This window comes from Pinus tabuliformis, chromosome J (genome assembly GCF_031772625.1).
Source record: "Pinus tabuliformis cultivar Carrire ecotype Pingquan chromosome J, CPIR1, whole genome shotgun sequence".
NCBI classification, from domain to species: domain Eukaryota; kingdom Viridiplantae; phylum Streptophyta; class Pinopsida; order Pinales; family Pinaceae; genus Pinus; species Pinus tabuliformis.
In genome coordinates, this window is record NC_142295.1 from 92515243 (window position 1) to 92533796 (window position 18554).

General features: G+C 43.4%; 1 protein-coding gene across 3 annotated transcripts in view; it reads right to left on the bottom strand.

The window, feature by feature from the left end:
• The window catches only part of LOC149225669 (3'-5' exonuclease-like), a 283543-nt gene that overhangs the window by 253396 nt on the left and 11593 nt on the right, over positions 1-18554 (bottom strand). For 2 of the 3 annotated variants that reach the window (XM_089377252.1, XM_089377251.1), the window contains exon 2: positions 14591-14773. The exons of the other annotated variant lie outside the window; for it this stretch is intronic. In XM_089377252.1, coding sequence (XP_089233378.1) covers positions 14591-14773 — 183 coding nt within the window. The remainder of the gene's footprint in view (positions 1-14590; positions 14774-18554) is intronic. 3 annotated transcript variants of the gene reach the window in all.

Below are 18554 nucleotides of genomic sequence, written 5' to 3' on the forward strand. Positions count from 1 at the left end.
CTTGATTTGTTCTATTAATGTCTGGTTAAGGCTCTTTAAACATAAATTTTCTTCTTCTTGTTCTAATAAACACTCCTTGAGTTCATTCTTTGATGCTTTAGCTTTCTTGACTTGTTCGAGTAATTTTTCTTGGTGATCTCTGAGGTGCAAAATTTCTTTGTCTTTGCTGCAAATGAATTCTTCAAGCTCTTTTTTCTTTTTTCATATAGTTTTTTCGTTATCTTGAAACATCAAGTCTGAGATATCCTTAAGGTCTTCTAATGAAGATTTTATTGATTTTGATTTACTTTTTATGTCTTGAAACGTGACCATCTTCCCTTTATAAGGAAACGTCAAAACTTGTTTCTCTATGTTTAACATGAAAGTGCCCAAATCTTTAAACCAGGGTTGACAGAATATGATGTTAGTGTTTTTATCTGTCTTTACAACATGAAATTGAGATATGTACTCATAATGACCTATTGTCACTTGTAAATCACTGATGTTGTACTCTTTTTGGTCAAAGATATTTTTCCTTACACCAATGCTTGGCTCTAGAATTAATAGTTGATTTGCCAAGTTAATGTTGATGTAATTTTTATCGTTGCTTGCGTTGATAGCGATATTAATTTCTCCTTCCTTTTAATGTAATTACTTTGTGATCTATAACTGAAAAACCTATATAGGAAAATTGTCTTTCCTTCATCATTTTTGAATTAGGCTCCATTTTGTTTATTGATAATTTTTCGTCGGCGACACTGATATGTTCTTCAAAAATGGACTTCTTTTGTGTTCATCGAAGAACTTAAGGTTTAATGATAACCCCTTCAATTTTATTTTTATTTTTTTAATATCCTCTCTCCTTTTGTCTTTTTTTTAATTAACCTTGAACCTTTTTTTAATTAATAATTTTATTAATTTAATATTTTTAATTAATAATTTAATATTTTTAATTGATTTAATTAATTAATATATCAATAAATTTTTTTAATATATATATATATATATATATATATATATATATATTTTAATGAGCCTTTGACTTAAGTTAAACTCCTTTTTTCTCTAAACTTTTGATTCCACTAGTTCAAAATAAAACTCATGGGGTACTTTGGGATAGTGTTTACGATGTTGAATTTAATTTGAATGGACGTGTTGACTTCGGTTTGAATGGTTGTGTTTGATGGTAAGAGTCGTGGCGTCGTATTGTGCCAAGATAGTCACGAGAACTTTCAGAAAATGAACCCGCTCACAATGATAGGAAAATGTATATTTTTTATTGACAGCTTAATTGAATTGTACAACCAACATTTGTTCCACTGTTGTTAGTGGGATGATGGTTGGGTAATACAACTTGGACGACAAATTGGTGCTATAGATTGTCTGCAATAAATAATTATGCGCAGCTATGGGAAGACACAGTTGACTGTAGAATGCACAAATATATGAATTACGCTTCAAACAAGGTGATATGTGAAGCAGCAATGGAAGCGTTAGAGGGTGACTGTCCAAGAAGGCTGGAAGTCATCAAGGCTGCGATTGTGACTGTGTAGATAACAACCGACAGGGCAATAAATATGAGAGAGCAACAACGAGGGCAAGGTGTCAGGTGAGGCAGTGTCGAGGTTGCAGCAGATGGGAGGTGGCAGAATCGACGGTAGCGCAAGAGCGGTGGTCACTATTAGAGCTCGGGCGGTGGTACAAGGAGGAAGGCTACGTCGCGAGTCCGTGTGTTTATATGTCATGCGACTGAGTCACATTGCTAGAAGACAACTCGATGGGTGACGCAGTGCGAGGGAACCGCAGGGCATAGGAGATGGGGTGATAGAGTTTTGACGTTGTGAGGGGAGCAGTGTGTAAAGTCGTGTGTGGTCATGCGAGAGCAACGGGGCAGAGGAGATGGAGTCGAGGCCGCAGGTAAAAAAAATTATGAATTTTTTTTAATATAAAAAATTTCAATTTTTTTTTTGAATTATGTCTTTTTAATATGTATAATTGACTTTTATTTTATTTTATTTTTACTTTTAATTTTCAAAAATATATATATATATATATATTATTTTTTAGATGTATACTTTTTTTCACCTTTTTTTTAATATTTTTTTTTAATGACCAAAAATGGAGTACTTCCAGAAACTTTTGTAGTGAAACGCTTCCAAATTCCCGACAACAAGGTTCACGAAGAGTTGATGGCCAAGGGTTGGTTCAGATGTGGCTCTGATACCAATGAAACGACCAAGGGTCGTATACACAACGAAAATATTAAAATACTTCGTAGACAAATACATCCATCTTAGGATAGTAAGTGTAAATTGTATATTATATAAAGAATTGATGTAGGATGATACAAATGAGAATGAGGGTCCTGTATATATAGCCAGGTAAGTACACTTTCACCAATGGTGATGTCCTTAGGGACATACATTTTCGTTGATTGCTAACTAATTAATCATTAATCTTATTTGTTGTCTTTACATTATGTGTGTTTATTTTTATATAAATTTGATTTGTTACATTATTTATGAAATTAACTTATTAAAGCATGGGTTTCATGTTTGGTTCAATTGTTTATAGGTCAAAGCCTCCATTGTAGGATTCTAGGGTTTATGTCAAGTGTCCTTGTCCATGTCATAATGTAAAAGAACCTTCTTGGGCTTCATTTATCAATAAAGAAACTTATTTTAATGTAAATTAGGTCTTCTAGGCCTCCTCCACCAAATTGGTTGTTGGCTTATTGGGGCCTGACCTAGGTTCAAAGGTGATTTAGCCAAACAAATCCCAATACTATTGGCCCTTTTGGCAACAATCTGCGGAGCGCAGACTAAAGTCTCACCCGAAGTAGTATGGGAGGGTGCTAGAACCAAGTTTCCGCACCCTAGAGATGTTTGATGATTTTTGGTGGCCCGCGGTTTGACCCTGCACGCACGTCACTACGTGCACCTATCAGTAGCTCACAACCGATGATGTTGTCTTCGCGCAGCCTTACTCGGGTCCCGATCCACGTTAGTACCCAATCCTTTATTATTAACCCAATATTAGTTGATTACTTAGCTTATCTGCATGTGTTTAGTTATACTTAACAGTGTTCACCATTCATACCAGTGCGCGCGATAAATAAAATAGTATAATTGCAAAAGACATCAACCATATAATAACTCAAAATAGATACACAAGATTTGGAATCAAATTTATCTTTATTATCCTTCTTCCTTGGTTACAGACTCGACCCCGCCCTGCACACTCAGCTGCAAGGATCCGCGCACTCAACTGCGGACTCTACTAGGCCTCTGTGCACTCAGCTACAGAGCCTCTTCCTACTACTACGACCCAAAGCACTTAGACCTTCTCTCTATGCTCGCTATCTTCTAGACTCCATTCGGTTTTCTATCTATTTCTAGTTAGTTATCTTTACAACTTAGAGCCTCGCTTTATTTATACAATCCCATGGTCCGCGACCATGGGTAGGCCGACACTAAATTCAAAACTTAGGGCGGACAACCCTATGACTCTAACATACAATTTGCGCTTTGCGCTCGCAATTCGCAGAGTCTTTACAGCAATAGTACTCAAAACTTGGGCTTTGAGCCCCAAAACATGTGGGGGGATTCCATGCCCAACAGGCCCCCAACACAAACATCGTGACTCGCCCTCAAGTCACTCTGTCGGCGCGGCGATCTTGGCGCAAAGTCCCTCCAACTGGTCCCGAATGGCCTGAATGTCGGCAACGCACTAAGCCGCTGCTTGTTGAACCTGCTGCATTCTGTCTTCTGAGCCCTTTGTTTCCGTCGTGTTGCGCTGCATTTGTGCATGCATACCCTGAATCTGCGCGAGCTTTCCTTCAATATCTGCTGTGATTGTGAAGGCTTCGACAATCCATGGTTGGACGCACACTTTGAGAACGGCTTCCTTATGGCACGTAGTGTCCACGTGCTCCTTTAATGCCTTGGCTTGCTGCATCCTTGCAAGTCGCTGAGTAAGGACCACTGTTTGCGCAGTCCCTCTGATGTTCTCATATTGTTGCCGAAGTTCGCGGGCCTCGGTCTCCAGCCGCTAAATGTTGGGGTCCTCCTACAACGTCGTGAGAACCTCAAGCACCTGCTCCAACATGTTGGTATAGTCGCGCACTGCACCTACAATCTCTTCCATCCCTACTGCAATAGCGCTGGCACGCTGCTCTCTGACCTCTGGGGAGTGGAAGGCTACACCTTCAAACGCAGCTCAGCAATCTAGAGATTCAACTCCAGTTGCACCCTTCTTGTCTCTTCTCTGGCATCGTGGATTCCACTTGCTAAACTGTGAATCCGCACTTCTACGGGTAGATCTGCTGCAATAGCCAACTCTGGGAAGCGTCGGCAAGCGTCATCTACCGTCCGCACCAACTATTGGTTCTGCGACACCAACGCGTCGCGCTGCAAGCTAAGTTGTTCTATATTAATCTTTTGTTCGCTCAGAACCTGGATCGTGCGGCTTTCCTTGACACGCAGCTCTGCTATTATTCCATCCTGTACCTGATAGAGTGTTTCCCAAGGAAGGGCAGCGAGATTAAGGCCAAGGCCTTTCATCATGCTAACTGTCATTCGGTCCATCACATCTGCTGATACCAACGCTCCTTCTAGCAACACTATTGTGTTGGCCATCCTCGCGCGCAGCATCTATTCTGTTGTTGAAGTACCCGCTGCGACGTGGGTAGACAGGATACCTTCCTGAGGGGGTCACACCTTTAACTCCTGCAGCTGCATCCTGAGGGCCCCCAACACATTCTGCTGCTTCATCATAAACTCTTGGAGCGCTTCACTAGTGACATCGCGAACTATCTCGCCGATATCGTGGAAGTCACCTTCAGTTAAGGTGATCGGGTTGATGGCCAGCTTCGAGGCCTTGACCTTTTTTTGTGGACTCGATCTTTCTGTGACGCGCAACCATTTGAGTTGGGTCGAGGTGGTTCCTAGGTTTGCGCTCTCTTCTGCAAGGTTCGTGTCCTCTGCCTCCTGTCCTGCAGACAATGCTTGGCCCTCCTCTACCTGCACTGTTTCGGCCTCTGCTGCTGTTGCTGCTTCGGTTGCCTTCTTTTGCTTCGTGGCTACCTGTGCCGCCTTGCGCGCTACCCTGACCTCGACTGTCGCTTTTTTGTTGCGCCTTTTCTCGGCCAGTTGGGTGACGCGCAGCTTCGCATCATCCTTCCTTTTCTACGTTGTTGTCTTTTCCAACTCTGCCAAATCCGGGGCGCGCCACTCGGGAGGCCATGTTTCTAATACCGTAAAGATCGCGTTGTGAGTGGCTATGAATGGGAGCTTTGTCCACTGTTGCGCCGGATCTTTTAGTGCTCTGATGTGAATGTTGTGCATGTCCGCCTTGAAGTCTGCAAAACTCTTTAGACTGTTGTGCACCATGGGAGACAGACGCGACCTCCTATTAATCCACATTCGAATGCTCGCCTCCATGAGCACCCAGAAAATCTTGGTATCATGAATCTATTTCGCATCCTTGTTGGTCCAAAGCGAAGCGTACTTCGCGACCTCTAGTAAGTCTCGGTCAATGCTCGGGAACTGGCTATCCTCCGGCAGTTCTCCTGCTATCAGCAAAATGCATAAGAGCAACCACGCGTAGTGGAAGGTCTTCCCCTGTTCCTGGGCCTCCTAGCAATTGAGCAAAAACTCTTCGCAAAGGAACTCGGCTCAATTGAACTAGACCCCTTCCGCACATTGTTCGGTCGGCGCAACTACTGGCACTGGTACTTCATCGCTGCGGCATTCTCTTATTACTTTACCGGCCAAGAGTTGGGTGGCTACGCGCACCCCTTTATCCTTAATACTGGTGATAGCATAACCCTCTTTTTCCTCTCGAGCTTATATTTTTTCTTCATGGCCTCTGCGAGAGCCAAGTCGCTGCTTTTCCCTGCTATCGTCGCGGGTCCTTTCCCTTACAAGGAAGCCGAGAAATTCGGTGGATGAGATCTACCGTGATGGGAATAGGCTCCTCCAGCCATAAGTACCCATCATGCACCAGGCAAAGCAACTACCTGATGACGAAAATGGTGATGGGTGCGCGGTGGAAATGTGGTATCCATAGCAGATGAAGCAACTCGGCCTTATCCACACCGCGCACTGGCGCAGCCATTTCCGAGGTGCTAACGTTATTGTCAGCCCCTCCGTATTCTATTTCATTAGGTTCATCGTTTCTAAGTGTGGGAACTTCTTGCTGTCCGCGAGGTCCCAGTCTTCAAATTTCAGGGTGGGCACGCGTCCTAGAAGCGGACCCTCAAAGGTAATTCCATCAGGGAGGAGCAAGGTGTAGAGTGCACTCTTCGTTGCATCCAGATCCTTTGGTACTTTCACTTTCCCTTTTCGCGGAGGGACATACTCGAGCAATTTCGCTGCGGGGCGCATTGCTTGGATGTCTTCCTCCACATCTTCTTCTTCCTCTGCAGCGACAATCAAGGCCTACAAGTCTTCTTCCTCTTCATCTGTTTCAATGGTAACTGCCTTTCCTTTTTCTTCCATTGATAACTTACTGTGTCGCGGATTCCTCGGGGACATACGTACTAGTCCCATTGCCTGCTTATCTTTCTTCGGTCTCGGCGTCCAGGGTGATTTGGGGATTTCTATCACGACCCCAGCGCCTTCGGGAACATCCTGTACCATGGGGGTCTGTGCAGCCTCGCCAGCGGTTCCTTCCTCAATTCCCAACCCATCCTTAGTGGCCGTCATCATTTCTTCACAGTATTTTGTCTCTCACGAACTCAGGGGCTCTATTATCGCTTGGCTCTCAACACTCTATGCTTTGCTCAACCGCTCAATGCTCAAATGACCAAGTGTTGTCCGCTGGCTAGCCTTTTGAGTTTTATAGCACCTTTTGAATTCAAATTCAACCGTTCCCCCCAATTCTGGGCCATCAATGCTTTCTTGGCAATAGATTTTCCGAAATCTTGCCCATAACCTTTGTCTTAAATGCTCATCGCTCGCTTCATTTGGCCTCAAATCAGACATCCAGTCATGAACAGGGACACCAACGATCACTTCCCAGCCCACCCGCGCGGTAGCGCATCCCTCCATGTGCGGGCGCGAACCTTGTGATAGGTTGTTCCTGCGCGCACCTATCAGAGCGTGCAGCTTCCAGGCAGGATAGTTTATAGTCCCACACTCCCTTTCAGCTGCCTGGAGTGCTAAGACTGTTCTTCCTATGGTTAGTAAGGTGGTCGCACCACCTCTGCGAGGCTCCATCTCGCCCTCTAGTATAGTCTGCAGAAAATCCTCATCTGTCATCGTGGTGATCGGCGCCGCGCGCTCTATTGTTTGTAGTGCGCTCCCCTGGTTACTGCATTTGGTGATATACAGTCCTAGCCACAGCAGCAAACTAATTAATTCTCGGCGATAGTCTTCTAGTTCATTAGTATGACCACCCGCACCTTGCATTGCCATCCTTGGTTTATCGACGAGACATGCTCCCTTGATCTCGTTTTCCAACCTCTTGACCTCTGCGTCCATCAAAATGCTTTTCTTTCTTAGTCGTACCCGGTCCTTTTCAAGTTTGCGAAGTCTAAGGTTCCCTTGCCGAATGGCTTCTTGAAGTCTTATGTGTTCTGCTTCGCGTAGCTGTGTGATTTCCTCGTCCTGGGCTCCACGCCCTGTCACACCTGTGGGTGCTATTTCGTGTGGATTCATCTTCGCATGCTCCTCAAAGATTACGGTCCTTACTTCAGTCTGCCTCCTTGGAATTGTTTTCGCGGTCAAGTTTTTACATATAGTCCCATAGGCCCATCGAACCGCTGGTACACGCAGGTCCTAGTCAGTGCGTCTCACCTAGTGAACCCTCTTCAGCACTTCGCACACCTTGTTGAAGGCTTCTCCGTGGATAATCCTTGGCGCGCTTCGCCTTTCCTGCTACTGCGTTTTGTTCTGATTCTTTATTCTAGGAGTGGTGTGCGCTTGTGCGGGTTGTATGTCATATGTCTGTACTCGTCGGGAAAGATGGGCGCGCAAGTTGTTTTGCCCTCGTGACCGGCTCTCATCCTTAGCTGGGGTTTTCCAAATCGTAGGCACATCATCCACTTGCATCCGCGCCAGTCCTCAAAACTTCCCTGATGTGTACTCCACCACCTTGCGGGCGTCGCGCGCAGTGCCCATTTCAAAGCATCAAACCGTTGTTGTTCTGGCACTGTGCTTTCAAATTTGTCCAATAATTCATCCACCGCTATCAACCCGTCATACCTAGGCAGATCACACAGCGCAGTGATCTAACCATCATGTTGCAATTAAGCGTGGTCACTTCATGCACCCGATTCTGCCATCGCTCTATTTCTTCGTCTAAATCCAAAGTGCAGGAGCTTTCACGCTCCCACGAAATCCTACCATCTGTTGTTGGATTCACCCAATCCTATTCTCGCGCAGTTATCTTGTAGATACAATCGAGATCGTCATCACCATCATCGTTGCGCACCGGTTCAATGCATCGCGCTCCTTCGGCCGAATCTAGCGGTACTGCTACACGTAGTGACTTTTTCTCAAAAATCATTTTGCGCTTCTTCAGATTTATGACTCCGTTCATATCGATGGCCCAATCTATTCCTAGTAGCGCGGGATAGGGATTGTTGTCGTCAACAATCTCTATCACTTCGAAATCTGCCAACGCGCTCACACCTTCAATATCCACCGTTACCCCTTGCAATCTCCCCATGGGGAGGATCTTCTGTTGGTTCGCCATTCGCAATTGAATAGGAGACCATTGTAGTGTGGGTCTGCCCATGCATTCCCATGTTTGTTTCGGCAGTACATTCGCGTCCGATCCGAGATCCAGGATTACCTGATCCATTTCATACTCGCTGATTTGTGCAGTCAACCTCATTTCCCTTCTTGTGCACAATGCATGCTTTCCAAGTTTCCAAACCACGCGCAGTTCTCCTGACCTCGCGCACCTAGTGATAAGTTCTTGTAGTCCTTTTACTGCCTTGTTGTCGCGCAGCAGTTTCATGCATGTCTCCAGAAAGGTAGTGAGCACTGAAGGATCCATCCCTGGCTCTACTCGGTCCTTACTACTTGAAGTGGAGGCCTTCGTGAAGCTCTTCTTAGTTTCCATGAACGTCTCTTTCGCGCGCTCCAAATCAAATTCAAGTTCCTTTGTAGGAGCCTTGCGAACCCACGCACTTTCTTCTAGCTGCTTCCCTTTATCCTCTCCAATAGTGATACCGCTTCTGAGCACTATGTTTACATTCGGGTCTTCTTTGCGTGGCTCAGACCTCCTCATTTGCAAATTCTGAGTCGGGGCAGGCTAGAGTACCCTTTTTTCGCGCAGCCTTGCTATCGAAGTAAGGCAGTCTTCTACCTCATGATCAAACTGAGTATAGTACAAACAGGAAGTTCTTGTCAGATTCGTATAATTGCGGACATAGTGTCCGGGCCCTCAACAATTGTAACAAATTAGTTGTCTGCGACCCCTTCCTAGTCCCATTCCTCCTCGACCTTGTCCGCGCCCCTGAAATCCAGCGTGCGCCATTCCTGCATTTGGTTCAAAGGCTCGCGTTTCCATCTGTACCTTGTAGGCAGGAGTCTGATCCATCATTAGTTCGTAGCTTCTGCAGATGCGTTCATCATGGCCTACCAACCTGCAGAGATTACAAAACAATTGTTGGGACGACTGCATATATTTCTGCAATAGATGACAATTATCCGTAGTGTGTTTTCCTCTTATCTAATAGATCGCGCACCATAGTGCAGGCGCCACGCTTGGTCCTGCTTGTGCCTCAAGTCTTAACGGCATCGGCCCTCCTCCCGCCAAGTAATTCGCGAAAACTGGGCAATGGTCCTTGTCATGCCCCTGGCCTTTACATTTTATGCACCATACCTCCTCGCCGCCTCTAGCCGAGGTGCCCTGTCCTGTTTCAAACTCTACATTTCGAGACACAGGTTTTGCAGTTGCTCGTGGATTTGTTGGACTCTCAGACCAGGATCTTATATAGGGGTCTCATGCAATCTCATTGCCATCCCCAAGGCTTCAGCCTGGGTGGAAAGCTTTTGTTGTGACAGCGTCGTCCTTAAATGCGGTGTTTCTGACGCTACAAACCATGTGCGGTGTTGTCTATCCGTCAAAGTCATGTTGGCTTCGCGAATCATACCCTTCAGCGTTTGGTCTAGATCCCACGGGGTCTCACCCGGGAGCACCGCGATCTTCTTAACCCAATAATTGATTATGTCTCCGACTTTGGCCAACTAAATTCCCTATTCAGGGTGGCCTGGATTTTTGTGATCCATGCGTTTGGATGGTCATTAGAATGCTTAATGTACCATGTTAATGCGCGATCCTGCAATGCGCTTACCAACGTAGCCTTCTTTATGTTGTCATCCACGACTCCTTGTGCTTCCCATACCACCCTTACCACGGACCAGAATTAGTCTGAATCTTCGTTCCCTACTCCTCTGAATACCGGCAGTTTGATCGCACTCGTCATACTGAACTGTGGTGGTGGCGGAGGTGGGGTGGGTGGAGATGGAGGTGAAGAGGGTGAGACAGGTGGCAGTGTAGGTGGGGGTGGTAAGCACGGAATTCGCTGCCTTATCAGACTGACCGCGCTTCTCAGAGAAGCTTTCGCAAGCTCTTCCTTGCTTTCCCACGAGGGTGAAATTAAGGGACTAGTTTCTAACTCTTCACTACTTCCGTTTCTGTAGATCTTCCCACTTCACATAGTCCCAAACATTAATTTATTTGCATAACCTGCTTTTCACACAATAGCATCTTAATCCATGTATTCAAAGATTTAATATACTCACCTCGCAGTCCTTTGAGGAAGCGTCGTTCCGCCTCACTGTAGTTGACGGTCGTATCTACCGCAAACTCAATAATAAATCCCCCTATAATCCGATCGAGTGAATGGTCTACAGCTCGCGCGATCTTATCTCTTGACGCTTCTAGTCTGCGCACTAATTCTGGAGTCCACACAATTGGTTTGTCGAGCCTACACCTTCCCTGACTGTCTGTTAGCTTCACGATCCACTCATATAGCTCAGAAGGAAAGGATGCAAAGAAAATTTCGTGGATTTCCATATATAAGTAGCGCTCCAACCACTGTTCCTTAGATACTCACGGATTCCTGTTTTCCTGCGTCGTGAACTTGTGAATCTTCTTGTCCAACCACCCTTCAATTTCTTTCTTGGTTGGATTCTAGTGACACGACATCAGACATCCCTTATGCAGATCTCAGTCCCGGCGACAGAACCATTTGTTGGCTTATTGGGGCCTCACCAAAGTTCAAAGGTGATTTAGCCAAAAAAATCCTGGTACTACTGGCCCTTTCGGCAACAGTCCACGGAGCGCAAACTAAGGTATCACTCGAAGTAGTATGGGAGGGTGCTAGAACCAAGTTTCCACACCCTAGAGATATCTGATGATTTTTGGTGGTCCGCGGTTTGACCCTGCGCGCACATCGCTACACGCACCTATCAGTACCTCGCTGACGGTGATGTTGTCTTCGCGCAGCCTTACTCAGGGCTCGATCCACGTTACTACCCAATCCTTTATTATTAACTCGATATTAGTTGATTACTTAGCTTATCTGCATGTGTTTAGTTATACTTAATAGTGTTCACCATTCATACCAGTGCGAGAGATAGATAAAACAGTATAATTGCAAAAAACATCAACCATATAATAACTCAAAACAGATACACAAGATTTGGAATCAAACTTCTCTTTATTATCCTTCTTCCTTAGTTACAGACTCAACCCCACCCTACGCACTCAGCTGCAGGGGTCCGCGCACTCAGCTGCGGACTCTACTAGGACTCTCTCAGCTGCAGAGCCTCTTCCTACTACTACGACCCAAAGCACTTAGACCTTCTCTTTATGCTCCCTATCTTCTAGACTCCATTTGGTTTTCTATCTATTTCTAGCTAGTTACCTTTACAACTTAGAGCCTCGCTCTATTTATACAATCCCGTGGTCCGCGGACCATGGGTAGGCCGACACTACATTCAAAACTTAGGGCGGACAACCCTATGACTCTAACATACAATTTGCGCTCCGCGCCGGCAATTCGCGAAGTCTTTACAACAATAGCACTCAACACTTGGGCTTTGAGCCCCAAAACATGCTGTGGGGGGATTCCATGCCCAACATTGGCCTCAAACTGGAGAAGTTGACCTAACTAAGGGGCAGAATCTCTTATATAAAGGTAGCAACTCGACCTCATTTGGAGCACTCACTCATCAAGTTCGATCTACAACTTCTGGGGCCAGAAAAAATGCAATATTCAAAAAACAAGGAAGAAAAGGCTATCGAAGGAGAAGGAGGTCTCTATCAATCACAAGAAGTCAAAATTCTCTCTCTCTCTCACATGCAAAGTTGTTGAGTTGTCGAAGGGGCCAAAACTGCATTTTTGAAGCTAGGCCGAAATTCTGGAGTTGCTAGGGCCGAAATTTATGGGTTGTTGCTAGGTAGTAGCTACTGCACAAAAATAGACTATTGAAGGTTGTTGAGTCATATTGAAGGGCTTACTTGGTGGAGGAGGAAGGTCTTTTGGGTCTAGGGTCTTGATCTATGTCAAATTGAATTTGCTAAGTGGAAGAGTTTGACTGGGTTTTCCCCTATAGAGGGGTTTTAGCTGGTATCTTTGATCTTCGTCTTTTGTTTTTTATAATTGCTTGATGAAACAAAGATAAAAGAAGAACATAAAAAAGTTAATAAGAACTCAAAGATATCACAAGTAATTATCAACATAAGAAAATATTTCTACCTTTCCGATTTTCTAACAGTGATGTCCTCTTGTAATTAAATTTCCCAAGGAAGGACGTAGTAGCCTATTCAACCACGTAGGCTATAGTCATTTGTAAAGGGGGAAGCTCATTATTTGATGTTATTTGGGTAACATTAGATAATTTGGGGTAAATGGAAGGAAACTTGCAATAAAAGTCAAATTTGGGGCAGATGGAGGGAAACTTATTAACCGCACAAACTAAAATTAGAAGGGAAAACCCCAAAAGGGATCTATAAAAAAGAGAAAGAAGATTCATTTGGATCATCATGGATTGTTGATCTTTCTGATTTTTGGGGCTGAGGCTCTTGGAGGGTTTTAAGCAATGTTGCGAACATCGGCATCGGGATAAAATCGGCAAAGGTCCAAAAAACCAAAAAATCATGAAAATCGGGAAAATATCGTTAAAATTTGGCAAACATCAGCGAAATCAAGATACCATCAAAATATCAGCAAAAATCGGCAAACATCAGCTATGCCAAAAAATCGTGATTTTGAGATAAAAACGAGATGTTCGCAACACTGGTTTTAAGACCCCCTTTTTCTCTACTTGGTTTCAGTGGTGAAAGATTCCACCCTAACCAATCCACCTTTCTCTTTACTACAGCACCGAACTCTGTTTGGCATAATTTTCTGAGGCAGCAAGGTTTCCAAGGCTTTGACTATGGCAGCCAATCCTTTCTAGGGCATTTGTCTATGACAGCGAATCATTCTGAGGCCAAATCTAAGACAACGGATCCTTTCTAGGGCATTTGTCAGTGGCAGCATACCATTCTGAGGACAAATCTGAGACAGTGGGTCCTTCCTAGGGCATTTGTCTTGGGCAAACTACATTTCTGAGACACGTTCGACTGGAATCTTGAGTCTGAGGCTGCAAGTGTTGGAAGCAATTCTGTTTAAGGCAGTGGATCTCCTCCTTGGGGCAAAGCTAAGGCTGGTAGCTTCAGTTCTGAGGCAGCGGAGTTTGATCGGATCATTCTGAGGCAGAAGGAGCTAGACTGATTCTCCTGAGGCAGCGAATCAGCCTCTAAGGTAGCGGGTCATTTTCTTGGGCAAGCAAAGGTTGGGAATTTAGGGGCTGAGGCAGCGGAGGCTAGACTGATCCCCCTGAGGCAGTGAAACAGCCTTATAAGTCAGAAAGGGCAGGGAAGAGTCCTACTTTGACAGTGGGTCACCTTTCTGAGGTCAACCCAGGGTTGGAAATAGTCCTACTGTAGTAGTGGATCATCCTTTAAGGCAAGTGAGGCAGTAAGGAGTGGACAAAGGACAGCATTGGCAATCTGTGGCACTGGTTTAGCAGGCTGCCTTTGGCTGGATACAAAGCTACAGCGCACTGATTCAGGACATCGAGCAGGCCAGGGGAAGTCCACTCAGGAATCTGGTCTGTGGTTAGCTGATAGCGAGGAGCCAAGGGAAACAATAGGAGCTGATTAGCAGTATAGGTTAGCAGCTAGGTCTACTACAGTTTGTAAGTTTGAGGGTTATATCTGTGATGTTGGAAAAAAAGGGGTGGAATTGTAAATATGATAATTGCTTGTTGAATTGGCCCTGCTTATAGGATTGTTGATGAAATCAACTGTTTGTACATTCAATGATTATCATGGTTTATAGATTGGGAAGGTACTGCATTACTGTTAGAAAATACATGTCCTTTGGAAAACCTAGCTCAGAATTGCACCCTAAGGGTTATTTTCTCAGAAGGGACATTACAACCCATTTTTTTAAATGCATGGACATCTTCTATATCTTACTGGAAATATGAAACATTTTATCAAAAATAAAATAAATAATGAATAGTGCAATTATTAATGATATAAAAAATTCATCGTCCCAAATTGCCTGTTTTAGATAACCAATCTCACCTAATCTCACCTCTGTTAAAGAAGGGTCTCCATTCCAAGTCCAAGCCCAGAGGCACCCTTCCTGTCACATTTGCCTTCTTGGATTCTACAATTTGCAAAAGTTCCAAGGTAGCTTTTTCAACTTCCGACCATGTTCTGCTGTATACAATGCGACCACCAAAGTTTATTTTTGGCACAACAGGCTTTGGTGGAGCTGCATCATAAAACAGTTAATTTAGATACAACAACACAAAAAAGCATTATAATTTCACGTGCAAAAGTCAGCAAATCACGTGAACTACATATATGTATATGTAAGTTGATAATAGTTACATAGACTAAAGCTCACTTTCCATTGCTAATGTGTTCTGAAAATATGCCATAAAATATCTGAAGAACTAAATTACTGACTTCGAGGAACTAAGACATAAAAGATGACCATTAACATCTGTTTCCAGTTCCAGCTGTTGAGATAGAGGGAATCTCTTTGAGCATGGAGTCTTCATTTCTGGTGATGACTCAGCATTGTCTGTTATGCATCTGGCATTGGAAAGATTCCAGCATTCAGCGAATAACTTCGCAGTTTTCAGGGTTCCAGATTCTTAAATATGTACAGGACTGAGGATGCAAAAGATGGACAGGGATTTTAGGGTCGAATATTCACCATACAGCTAATTATTTTCATTTTTTCCCAAAAATTCACCAGTTCAAAATGAACATTGAGACAAATTTGTATAATATATCATGATTTTATTTCAAGATCTGTATTTATGAATGAAAGATATTTTAACATCCACAAGACAAAAAATAGTCTATGGGACCACCAGTCTCCCTGCCTTTCACATTTTGCAATTCAATCTCAAATTGATGATGAGCCAGCCCATCCTTCGAACAGTTCCCTCGCTGAAAGACAATACCAAGGGACCAATGCTAAGATATTGCCACAACTGTTCCAGATGTATCTGAAAGCGTCACATTCCAAAATGAAATGTTTTTTCTGATTTCACAGCCCTAGAAGTGCAAAAAGTACACACCCATTCTTCCCAAGCTTCTTTAGGTCTTTTCCACCATCTCGTTTCACACCGAAGTTCATGCAAGTTAGTTCTTAATTGAGCAATAAGAACCTTTGATCTCCACGGAATGCTAGTTCCAATGTACTCATTTTTTGTTGGAGATCACAAGTGGGGTTGAATTCCTCAACATAGTAGTTCTTTCTACCCAACTCTTTTGCCCATATACACTTATGAAATGAAATGAAATGATATTTTAAGGTCCACGAGACTAAAAATAGTCTATGAGACCATTAGTTCCCTGTTTTTCACTTTTTGCAATTCAATCATTTTCCAATTCAAATTGATGATGAGCTGACCCAACCTTCCAACAATCCCCTCGCTAAAAAGACAATGCCAAGAAATTGATGCTCATATGTTTTCATAACTTTCTCTGATGTCTTTGAATGCATCACACGGTTTTTCACTTTTTGCAATTCAATCCTTTTCCGATTCAAATTGATGATGAGCTGACCCAACCTTCCAACAATTCCCTCGCTAAAAAGATAATGCCAAGAAACTGATGCTAACATGTTCTCATAACTTTCTCTGATGTCTTTGAATGCATCACATTCCAAAATGAAATGTTTTTCCGATTCCACAGCCCCAGATGTGCAAAATGTACACACTCGTTCTTCCCAAGCTTCTTTAGGCCTTTTCCACCGTCCTGTTTCACACCGAAGTTGATGTGAGTTGGTCCTTAATTGAGCAATAAGAACCTTTGCCCTCCACGAAATGCTAGCTCCAATGAACTCTTTTTGTTGTAGATAACACGTAGGGTTGAATTCTTCAATGTAGTATTCCTTCTTTCTGCCCAACTCTTTTCCCCATACCTTTGTACGAAACTTCTCCATAACCAAATCCTTTAGATCCTTGCTATTTGTGGGACAGGCATTGAGGTAGATATTCTATTTTTGCATCCATGTGTAGTTTTGTTTCATCCATGTTTTCTTTTTTTCACTCATGTCTTCATTGAAGATAACATTAGGCCATCTACCTACTCTCATTTGCTCAAATCTTTTTAGATATCTTATGAGCTGCACCATAGCAATTGCTTCAGTGGGAGTTGCTCCTTTTTCACTATACATTATCTCATAAGGTACTGAACTTTTTATTTTGAACTTGCTCATGATCAAGCGGTTTTGGATTTTCTCATTTTGTTTCCATTTTGAGACGGGAGTGCTGCTGGCCCACAATTCACACCCATATAGCATCACTGGACAAACTAGGAGTCCAAAAAGCACTTTAATCGTTTTCCAATCCCATAACTTTGCCTCTCTCCATCTATTTTGAAGAGAATATAATGCTTTCCACCCTCCTAAAATTCTCTTCTTTCTGCAATCATCCCAATTGAGTTTGTTGTTGAAATCAATCCCAAGGTACTTGCACTCATTTACTTCTTCAAGAATGTTGTCTTCAAAGAAGAAAATATGCTGGCTCTACTTCCTTTTATTAGAAAAATCATTATTTTAGTCTTGCTAGTATTGACTTGCATCCCCACTGCTCTACAAAAATGCTCCAGGGCATATAAGTGCATTTGCAATCCATGGGCCGCTTTAGAAATCAATAAAATATCACCAGCATATAAAACAAGCTTTATCACAAACTCCCCCAACCGAACACCATCACCATCTTGCAGATTTAGCCACTCTTCCAATTTATCAATATATAGATCACAAAGAGTAGGGAATAGAGGGCAACCTTGCTTGAGTCCAATGTCACTTCTAAAGTTTTCTGAAATACCTGCTGAAGTTCTAATTTTGACTTTCACTTCTTCATAAAGTCTATGGACAGCGGCACTATAATGCACAGGAATTTCAAGTTCTTCCATTCTACGCCACAACTTATCCCTAGGGACTATGTTAAATGCTTTTTTGAAGTCGACAAAGCGCAAAATACTTCTCCTTTGTCCTCCCAAACCTTTTCAACAATGTGTCTCAACGTGAGGCCATGATCCACTGTAGAATGTTTCGGCCTAAAACCCGCTTGTCCTCTTGCCCTCTTTTCTTTTACTTATGCCCACTTACTAATTTTGTGTTGATTTGGGGTAGCATCGGATGTGCTCTAGCCACAAAAATTGGTGGAGAGGCTAAGGCACATGAGATCTCCAATACCCAAAAAGGGTTTGGGCAGATTCTAAACAGTTTGGGAGATATTAAAATAATTAATATTTTTAATGGAGTCCCTAAGTCTAAACTTAGGGAGATCAAAATATTAATGTGAATTAATATAAAATTGTGTTACAATAGTCCAAACGTCGTGGATCAAGCCAGATCTAATCTTAGTCGTCGATTAGGGACTTAATCTCAACTGTTGATTTCTCAACGAGAAAAGTATAAGAGGAGGCTTGAGGGTCACTTAGAGAACACACTGAGGGAGACAAGTCAATTCAATTTCTGGAGCAGGGTTAGCTGAGAAATTGAACCAGTGGTCTAGTGAGCAGTCAGGAGGCAGAAAGTACGGCGCAGAGAGGCGGGATCAACCACAAGAGATTAGCGTTGAGGCAAGAGAGGCAGACGCAGGGGTAGCAGAAGACTGTGCAGTCACTAGCTGGGCCTGCATGGGTGACACAGAGAGGCCCAGGGCTGACGCAGAGGGTTTGAGAGCCACGTAGAGATCAACCAGGCTAACGCTGGGATTGGGGAAACTTGCAGTGTTGATAATATCGGTATCGGGAAAATATCGGCGAGGGTCCAGAAAATATCTTATCGGAAATATCGACGAAAATATCGGCAAAATATCGGCAAATATCGGCAAGCATAAAAAATGCATAATATATTCATTTTTTTCAGATTTCTAAACATATAAAGCAATAACAACATGAACTAAACACATTGGCACATAAATATGAAGAAAACACTGATATATATGATGTCAAATAGAAATGAATCAAATGATATATCAAAGGCGATACCAAATCGTGCTAATCGTGCTAATGACAGTGAC